The 9,501-nt window shown below is 62.5% G+C and overlaps 1 protein-coding gene across 4 annotated transcripts; it reads right to left on the bottom strand.

Annotated features, from left to right (window-relative positions):
* Positions 1-748: 748 nt before the first annotated feature.
* PARP6 (poly(ADP-ribose) polymerase family member 6) lies at positions 749-8,613 on the bottom strand. Of its 4 annotated transcripts, XM_068204309.1 has the most exons (22): positions 8,493-8,613; positions 7,626-7,703; positions 7,410-7,504; positions 6,419-6,479; positions 6,194-6,284; positions 6,039-6,105; positions 5,673-5,822; positions 5,266-5,446; positions 4,510-4,563; positions 4,066-4,161; positions 3,888-3,980; positions 3,688-3,813; positions 3,527-3,592; positions 3,309-3,376; positions 3,038-3,086; positions 2,529-2,638; positions 2,380-2,452; positions 2,139-2,208; positions 1,708-1,787; positions 1,548-1,611; positions 1,313-1,397; positions 749-1,236 (listed from the first exon to the last, which is right to left on the bottom strand). In XM_068204309.1, the coding sequence occupies exons 1-22, from the start codon at positions 8,493-8,495 to the stop codon at positions 1,134-1,136; spliced, it is 1,863 nt and encodes a 620-aa protein (XP_068060410.1). In that variant the 5' UTR covers positions 8,496-8,613; the 3' UTR covers positions 749-1,133. The 4 variants fall into 4 exon arrangements, 3 of the variants coding, with proteins under 3 accessions (XP_068060410.1, XP_068060409.1, XP_068060408.1); XM_068204308.1 differs by having other exon boundaries at positions 2,139-2,452; positions 2,529-2,641; XM_068204307.1 differs by lacking the exon at positions 8,493-8,613 and having other exon boundaries at positions 2,529-2,641; positions 7,626-7,787.
* Between the last annotated feature and the right edge of the window lie 888 nt (positions 8,614-9,501).

The raw sequence follows: 9,501 nt of genomic DNA, 5'->3' as shown, positions 1-9,501 counted from the left end.
CTGCTGAGACTGACCTGGAGAGCCCCTGGACTGTGAGGACCAGCAGTGCCCAGCCCCCTCTGCCCACCCTGAGCCCTGGCAGCCTGGATAGCCTGGGCTATCTCTGCTGGGTTTCCATCCAGGTTTGGGTGTAGCAGGATGCAGCTGTGCTGGCACTGCCTCCATGTCCCTGGAGTTACTGGGATGGGCTGGGGCTGAAACAAAATGCTGTCTCTGGGACGTTCCTTCCCACTTCCATCTCTGCTGCAGCACCGGTGCCTGGGGGGCTGCTCCGTGGGGTCCCATGTTCCCATCCCTGAGGCACAATCGTGTTCCGCCTCCACAGCACCATCCATCCTACTCCACAGGGGGAGCAGTTCCCTCCCAGCCTTCTCTCAAAGCTGCATCAATTCTCTACGGCACTTCCCCACCATCCCATCCCCTCAATCCCATCCCTTCCCCAAGATACCATCCCTTGTTTCCCACCCCTTCTTCACAATCCTATCCTTTTCTCATGATCCCATCCCTTCCCTGTGCCCACATCCCTTCCCCAGGTTCCAATCCCTTCCCTGTGCTCCTATTCCTCCCTCACACTCCCAACCCTTGCCTTGAATCCCACTCCTTCCCCGTGACATCATCCCATCCCTTTCCTGTGCCCATTTCCTTTCCTCACAATCCCATTCCCCCCCTGTACCCCCATGCCTTCTCCAGCATCCCCTTCCCACACCCCACACTTAAATGCCAAGTTAAATCCACAAACACTGATTCCTTTTCTCTTTTTTTCCTATGTTTTTGGGTTTGTTTTGGTTGTGGTTTTTTTTTTTTTTTTTTTTTTTGCTTCAGTTTCTCATCATTGATAAAAACGCCATCGCTGCCAATGCCAGGAGGGGCCGTCCCCAGCCACGCCGGACCCACGGCTCCTTCTCCAGGCTGCCACAGAGTTGGGGACAGTGGGAAGGGGACAGGGAGGGGATAAGGGACCGCTGAACCTGCCTGGTGCTCACAGGGTGCCCAACGCCTATGTACAGGTGGAGCCGCCGGTGTTGTCCTGGCTCTGCCCTGCCCGGGGGGCTCAAAACCTGCTCGGCCCCTGCCCAGCCTTGCCCGGGGGCTCACTCGGTGCCCGGGGGGTCCCAGGGTCCCACCGCCACCACTCAGTTTGTGTACACCTGAGTCCCGATCACACGCATGATCTCCTTCTGGATTTTGGGGTCCTGAGTATTGATATTGGCATCTCCCACTTGGCCGTCTTCGTACCTGGAAGAGGAGGAGGGGGTGAGGGGGGTTCTGCGGGGATCCCGCAGGTGCAGCAGGGTGGGCACGCCGGACTCACACAAAGAAGAAGCGTGTGCAGACGTGGTCCGAGACAGGGCAGACCCAGATGTTGCCGTGTTTCTGCAGGTCCTTGGAGGTGATCACTGCTGGGGCAAGGGGCTGTTGGAGGTGGGACAGGGGACAAAGGGCCTGTCTGGGCACAACCCACAGTGGGGATCCTCCATCCCTCCACCCACCTGGTGACCCCAAGGGTGCTGCATGTCCCCCCCCATTATGCCCCCACACCTCCACACCTTCGCAAAGCGCGATGCAGTTCAGGTTGCGGCTCTGGAGGAAGCGGGACTGGATAGAGCGGGTCTGTGGAAGAGCAGCTGGTGTTACCACCCTGTCCCAAACACATATGGGTGCCATGTCCCCACTCCCATCCTGCACCGGTGTCCCCTGGCCCATCACCTGGGGGATTGTGTTCATCCGGTTGTACCGCTGCACCAGCTCATCCTTTGACGGCATCCGGTGCTGCCCTTTCCCCATTCCTGTGGAAGAAGCAAGGCGAGGGCTATCAGTCTCTCAGAAAACACCCTGGGGTGATGTGGGGACACATGCCACAGACAGGGATCGCCACCCTCAGTGCTCCTGAGCCCTGGGAACCCCCCAAAAGTGTGTGCAGCAGCTTCTGAAGCCTAGAAAATGTTGGGGGTTTGATTCTTTGGCGTGTGGGAAAGCCCCAGCCTGGCTGGGAAGAGGCTGGTGTGATGGGATGGATATGGGATGCTGCCGCTCCTGTGCAGCTTCTCCAGCCAGCACAATGCCGAACCTCCCCAGGCCCAAGCAGGGAGTGGGAATGGGAGCACAGGCAGGAGCGGGCAGTGCAGACAGCCTCTTACCTGAGTATCCAAAGGAAATACTGGAGATGGGGCTCAGATAGATGCCCTTGCCATAGGCTGCTCCATGCAGCTTGCGGGAAAATACCAGGGTGAGCGAGGCGGGATCACCCCAACAGTTTGGGTATGGTGGTAGTGGAGGAAGCCTGGCACTTCCCAATGTCTGCTCCCTCCCTGCCTTCCTGCCCACCCCCTGCCCGCCTGCTGCCCTGGGGCGTGCTGGGTGTAGGGAGCAGACTGGTACCTGCAGTTTGGTGTAGGAGGCGTTGACCAGCCCATTGCGGAGGATGGAATGCCAGTTCTCAATGTGAGAGCCACTGGAAAGAGCCAGTCCTGCATCAGCCCCACGGCACCCACCCGGTGCACCACTATCCCCCCACTTTGGCAACTCACTGGAAAGCGAAGGTGCTGCCATAGAGTTTCTTGGCCGTGCGGAACCGGGCTTCCTTGGCCGGGGGGCTGCTGAGCAGGAGGAACTGATGGGAGGTGTGCATGAACTTCAGCTGCTACCAGGGGAACGGGAAGAGCAACGGCAGTGCCGGCAGGAGAGAGGACAGACAGACAGACAGAGATCAAGCATGGCTGCCAGGCCCTGGATCCAGCCCAGCCTGGCTTTGGGGACTCCGAGTTTGCCAGAAGGGTCCTTCGCTTCCCTGTCTTGCCCCCATTCCACAGCCTGTGTCAAACACCCCCCTTCCTATATCCCGTGTCCTGACTCCCATATCTCCCAGGCTAGAACCCCACCCAGAGGGATCCATCCCACATCCCAGACCCTTCCATCGCCCATCCCATATCCTTACATGCCTCACCCTGCATCCCATCTCCTGTATCCCTCCGCTCCATCTCCCATATTCCATGCCCTCCATCCCGCACCCCACCTGGAGCCTGGCCTGGCCCCTTACCCTGCTGAGAGGCAGCTTGACAATGTGGGATCTGTTGCTGGAGATTATCCTTGGGAAGAGGAGGAGGAAGAGGAGGAGGGTCAGAAATGTGGTCCCAACCCGCCCCAAGACCGTTAAAAGCCCGTGACTTTTAACGGTCAGGAGAAAGGAGATGAGAGGGCTGTGCTACAGATACCTGCCTGCCCCCCACTCCATCCCATATCCTGGGGAATGTGGGGCAGTGGGAGGGACAAGGGGCAGCAGGAGAGGGCCGCAGCACCCTCAGCCTTACCACTGCAGGAGGGGATGTGCCAGGGGGTCCAACTTGTCCATCTGCTTCTTGATCTCCAGGTAGGACCCCTGGCAGAAGCAAGATGGGGTGCAGGTGGGTCCCCCGGCACCCACCCAGCCATGGGCAGATGGAGATCAGCACCAAAATGCCACACCCGGCTTGGATCCCACACCGGGGAGGTCACATGGGGCCACGGGGCTGTGGGCCATGCCACGTACCTGAGTCATCTCCCGGATGGACATCACACTGTCCAGGGCCTTCTGCAGCCGCTCATAGTTCTTCTTCTGCACGTGGGGCAGAAGAGGAGTGGCCATCAGAGGGGTCTTCGGTGGTCCCCTCACCCCCTGGTGTGGGGGAGCACTGTCCCCCCAGGGCTTACCTTGGGGTTGAAGGCCAGAGTTTTGGGGTCGTTGGGGTCCACCACTGAGGGGTAAGGCTCAAAGATGATGCTCTTGCGAGGGGACTCGAGGGCAGCGCGGCACATGGCCACCAGCAGGTCCACCACCTTGGGGCAGAGCAGGGACTGAAGGGACAACCCTCCATGGGGTTGGAGGGGGTCACCACCGCACCCAGCCCTACCTCGGCACCCGTGGCCACCTCCTCGGCCGCACCGGACATGACGCCCAGGGTGTAGAAGGAGAAGACGCAGAGCTCCCGGGTGCACACGGCCGGCTGTGGAGGGGACAGGAGAGTGGTGAGCGTCAGGGATGGTGACACAGGGGCACAGCCCGCACCTGACCTGGCCCTGCCACCCCACCTTCAGCATGGAGCCGTTCTGGAAGACGTGCTGCTCATCACACACCACGCAGTACTCATTGAGCGTCGGGATCCGCTGCTCCGCGTACTTCATGATCTGAGGGGAAGGACGGAAGGAGTCAGGCCCTGCCGCAGACATGGAGCTTGGGGGATGCTCCAGGCAGTGGGATGGGGATGAGTGGGACTCTGGTCACGGGGGAGGATGATATGGGTAGTGGAGTGTGGCTCAGTTGGATGTCGGGCACCAGGGAAGATGTTCTGGGCGATGGGATGGGGCTGAGTGGGATGTGGAACAGCGAGAAGGACATCAGGATAAGGATGAGCAGGACATGGGGTAGCGGGGAGAATGCTCCAAATGGCAGGATGTGGATAAGTGGGGAGTGGGACAGTGGGGAAGGATGCTCTGGGCAGCAGGCTGAGGATGAGCAGGATGCAGGACTCTCACCTGCACGAGGAAGCCGTACTCCAGCGTGGGGATGTTCTTGCAGTGGCCACCGACCTGTGACGGAGCCAGAGCGGAGCCAGCTGCGTTATCCCCTTTCCCAAACACAGCCCCAGCTCTGCATGGCACGGGCAGCCCCCCACTTCCCCCAGCACAACAGGACCCCCAACACACCAAAACGCTGGCACAGCAGGACCCCTGACATTCCAATGTGCCCCGGCACAGTGAGACCCTCCAACATGACAACCCCCTCCCAACACAGCAGGACCCCCAACATCCCAACACCCCCAACACAGTGGGACTCTTGACATGCCAACACCCTCTGGCATAGTGGGGTCCCCAGCATGCCAAACCCCTCCTGGCACAGTTGGTCCCCCGACATCCAAACACCCCCTGGCACAGCAGGACCCCCAACATGTCAACATTCCCTGGCACAGCAGGACCCCCAACATGTCAACATTCCCTGGCACAGCAGGACCCCCAACATGTCAACATTCCCTGGCACAGCAGGACCCCCAACATGTCAACATTCCCTGGCACAGCAGGGATGCAGCACCAGGAGTGGGGTAAAATCCCACTGGACCCCACAGCCAGGCCCCAACTCCCCGAGATCACCCAAGACTGGGAACAAGAAACCCTGCAGGGGCTCCCCCCATCCCATGGGGGTCCTAGCACCCACAACAAACAACCTGACCCCAGAGGAGCCCCTGGGAAGGGGAAAGAAGAGAAAAGCAAACCCCAAAGAGGGGTGGCACCCACCAGGATGTTGAAGGGGGCAACACCTGCCTGGGTGCTGGCGGGTGGGTAGCCAAAAACTTCCACCTTGGGATTCTTCACCATGCAGGACACGGAGCGGTTCATCAGGCGGTTCACGCGAGGCTCGGGGATGCCCAGTTTGCCCTTCAGCACTGAATCTTGGATAACAGGGAAGCTGGGAGACCTGCAGGCACAGAATCCCCCTGAGCACCTGTCTGTCACCGTTCCCTGCTCCTCCATCACCCAGTGCCAGAACCACCCATCGGCTACTTGTTGGGAGCAACCTCTGCCAGCTTGGGATCCGGTAGGGGGCAGCAGCATCCAAGTAGGGAAACTGAGGCATGGTGTCAGGCCTCCAGGATGAGGGGACGGAGGGCTGGTCCCCTGTGGGGACAGCACTGGGACCTTACTTAGGAATGGGTGAGAAGATGCTGAGACCAGCACGGAACTTCTTGATGGTGCCGCTTGTCTTGAACCAACTGTGCCGCTTCTCCTGCTGGGTCTTCAGGAAATCGTTGCTGAGATGTTTCCATTGCTGGGATGTGAACATGCCCAGGATCCTGGCAAACAGGGGGACAGCGCCCATGGGTGCTTGGTGGTTCATTGACACCCCCAGCACACGCACAGTTGGTGGTGAGCCCGTCACAGGACTGTGTGGTGGATAAAAGGTGGTGGCAAGGGGACATGTGGCAAGTGACCAGTTTTGGGGCAGAACAGTGACTCTGTGAGCCAGCCCACCCACTACCCTCATGTGCCCACCATGTTGCAGCTCTTACTTCTTCAGCTGCAGACCCAGCCCGAAGCCCTCCTTGTTGGACGGCTGGAAAACCTCGATGGACGGTTCTGTGGGGAGAGAGGAAGTTCTGCATCAGTGCAGAACTGTGCCGTCCTGAGGGCACAGGGACACCACAGCCCGCCCATCCCCACTCACCGGGGCCATCGAGGTACTGGGAGAGGGAGAAGCGCAGGCGGAGGACGATGGGCTCCGTCCGCAGCACCTTCCACGCCGTCGCCACCTCCTCCTGCCAAGGCAGAGACGCACGTCGGCACAGCCACGGGAGCTCCACCCAGGCAGGGGGATTGGAGACCCCCAGGCGCATGTGCCCACCGTCCCCATGCCCTCCCCAGCACTGCTGGGGACACCCCAGGGACTCACATCGAGGAAGCTGATGTTCACATGGAGGTCGATGTCCACATCATCGATGGTCCCATACTCCCTGTGAAGACACGCGTTGCTGTGGCATGGGGGGTGGCACGGTGCCGGAGCAGTGGCCCAGTGCCCACCGTGCCAGGGTGGGCAGGATCATGGGACAGTGACTGTGGCACGTGTGGCTCCCCATGTATCAAGCGTATGCACAGGGGGAGTGCCCAGAATGCAGATGTGAGCCTGGGAATGTGACAGCACAGCCAGGTGCTCAGGGGATGGCACGGCCAGGTGTCCTAGGGGTGCCACGGTTGCGTGGAAATGGCACAGCTGGATGCCCAGACATGCCACAGCAAGGTGCCTTGGTAATGCCATAGGCAGGTGCCCCAAGGATGGCACAGCTGGTTATGCAGGAGTCCCACTGCTGGGTGTTCCAAGAGGGCATGGTCAAGTGCCTGGGAATGGCATGTCCAGGTGTGCTGGGGATGGCACTGCTGGATGCCTGAGGGTGGCACAGCCAGGTAACCCGGGGATGGCACTGCTGGGTGTCTGGTAATGCCATGGCCAGGTGACCCAGTGATGCCACAGCTGAGTGCCCTGGATACAGCATAGCTGGGTGCCCAGGGATGGCACAGCTGGCTGTCTGAAGATGGCACAGATGAGTGCCTGGGGCTGCTGCAGCTGGATGCTCCATAAATGCCATGTCTGGGTGCCCAAGGATAGCACAGCCAAGTGCTCAGGGGGGTGTATGTCTGAGGGACGGCTCAGCCAGGTGCTCTGGGGATGCCATGATCAGGTGCCCCAGAGATGGCACAACCAGGTGCCTGGGGATGCTGTGGCCAAGTGTCCCAGAGGTGGCACGGCAGGATGCCTGGGCATGGCACAGCTGGGTACCCAGGGACAGCACAGCTGGATGCCTGGGGACAGCGCAGCGATCCCGGCACGGCCCGGCTACGTACCTGGGCCTGGCACTGCCCGGTGCCGGGGCAGCAGGTGCACCCACCTGACGGCCACGGCATTCTCGCTGTAGATCTCCTTCACCGCCTCGATGTCGGCGTCCAGCTGCGGGTGCCGGTACAGGTCGGCGGCGCAGGTCCCCTGCGGCACAGCACCGTCACACCCAGAGCCTCCCGCAGCCTCTGGCAGCCCCGGGCCTGGCATCGGGCTCAGCCTGGGGCTCCCTGAGCCTCCCGTGGCACCAGGGGGACCCAGCACCCACCTGCACGCCGTAGAGGAACTCCTCGGACTCATTGTCCCCGTCGGAGTCATCGTCCGTCCAGTACTGGCCCTTGAGGTCCTGGGGACGGAGGGTTGGGAGGCAGCAGGGATGGGGGAGAGGGTTGGGAAGTGGATTGGGGGAGCACATTAACAGGGAGGGAATTGGGGGGGAGCAAACTGGGGGAGCTGGTTCTGGGGAGAGGGCTGAGGGCAGTGGATTGAGAGAACGATTCGGGGAAGCAGTTTGGGGGGAGCAGTAAGATAGGGAGAATGACAGGGGTTGGGGGAAGTGTTTGGGGGCAGCAGGATGGGGATGTGGGATGCGGGCAGCGGGATGGGGGGAGTAGGATGGGAGGAATAATTTGGGGGGCAGAGGGATGGAGGAGCAGGTTGGGAGAGGGAGGATGGAGGGGAGCAAGATGGAGACAGCAGGATGGACCAGCAGGATGGGGACACTGGAATGGGGGAACAGGATGAGAAGAGGATGGAGGAGCAAGATGGGAACAGAGGGACGGAGGACCAGTGTGGGAGAACAGGATGGGGCAGCAGGATTGGGAAGCAGGAGCAGCAGGATGGAGGGCCAGGATGGGAACAGCGGGATGGAGGACCAGGATGGAGGACCAGGACAGGGACTGCGCATGGAGCTGCCGGGGGATGCCCGGCCGATCGCGACGCGGGGGTCCCTCCTCCTGCTCCAGCCGCATCCCCGCCCCGAGCCGGGGGACCCCGGGGCACGGGGGGACACCGAGGGCCGCTGCCCCTCCCGAGCCCCGAGCCCCCGCGGGCCCGTCCCGCCCCCTCGGCGGGCGCGCTCCCCCCGCGGCCGCGGCCGTGTCCCCGCGTCCCCTCCCGCGTCCCGGCCCCTCACCATGTCAGCGCGGGCCGGCCGGCGCGGGCACGGCCGCCATGCTGCCGGGGGGCCGGGCCTGACGTCAGAGCCGCCGCCCCGCGTCACCCAGCGGCGCCGCCATGACGTCACCGCCGGGACCCCCCCCGGAAGCCTCGGGGGCGGGGCAGCGCCGCGGGGGACGCGGAGCTGGCGGCGGCCGCGGGGTCCCCGCAATCGCCAGCGTCGGTGGCCCTGTCCCGGCACCGGGACGCGGGGCGTCCCGTGGGGCGCCCCGTGGGGCGGCCATGTTGGGTCTTCCTCACAGTGACCCCATGGTCCGACACAGGTCCCGTGTCCCCAGACTCGGTGACCATTTTGGGTCCCCTCCCTGTCTGTCACAGCGTGCCCGCAGCCCAGCCCGGAGTCCCCAATGTCCCCAGCCCGGAGTCCCCAATGTCCCCAGTCCAGAGTCCGCAGTGTCCCCAGCCCAGAGTCCGCAGTGTCCCCAGCCCAGAGTCCCCAATGTCCCCAGTCCAGAGTCCCCAGTGTCCCCAGCGCGGAGTCCCCAGTGTCCCCAGCCCGGAGTCCCCAGTGTCCCCAGCCCAGAGTCCCCAATGTCCCCAGTACGGAGTCCCCAATGTCCCCAGTACAGAGTCCCCAATGTCCCCAGCCCAGAGTCCCCAATGTCCCCAGCCCAGAGTCCCCAATGTCCCCAGCCCAGAGTCCCCAGTGTCCCCAGCCCAGAGTCCGCAGTGTCCCCAGCCCAGAGTCCCCAATGTCCCCAGTGCAGAGTCCCCAATGTCCCCAGTACAGAGTCCCCAATGTCTCCAGCCCAGAGTCCCCAGTGTCCCCAGCCCAGAGTCCCCAATGTCCCCAGCCCAGAGTCCCCAATGTCCCCAGCCCAGAGTCCCCAGTGTCCCCAGCCCAGAGTCCGCAATGTCCCCAGCCCAGAGTCCCCAATGTCCCCAGCCCAGAGTCCCCAGTGTCCCCAGCCCAGAGTCCCCAATGTCCCCAGCCCAGAGTCCCCAATGTCCCCAGTGCAGAGTCC

This window comes from Anomalospiza imberbis, chromosome 13 (genome assembly GCF_031753505.1).
Source record: "Anomalospiza imberbis isolate Cuckoo-Finch-1a 21T00152 chromosome 13, ASM3175350v1, whole genome shotgun sequence".
Lineage (NCBI taxonomy): Eukaryota > Metazoa > Chordata > Aves > Passeriformes > Viduidae > Anomalospiza > Anomalospiza imberbis.
This window is presented reverse-complemented; position numbering and strand designations above follow the sequence as displayed.

What these genes read in the sequence shown, in the direction of transcription:
- PARP6 (XM_068204308.1), bottom strand. An exon ending in CTGGGTCTGCAGCTGAAGAA is followed by an intron (nt 5,823 to 6,038) that starts GTAAGAGCTGCA and finishes CCTGTTTGCCAG; the next exon opens with GATCCTGGGCATGTTCACAT. An exon ending in TATTTCCTTTGGATACTCAG is followed by an intron (nt 1,788 to 2,138) that starts GTAAGAGGCTGT and finishes CTTCTTCCACAG; the next exon opens with GAATGGGGAAAGGGCAGCAC.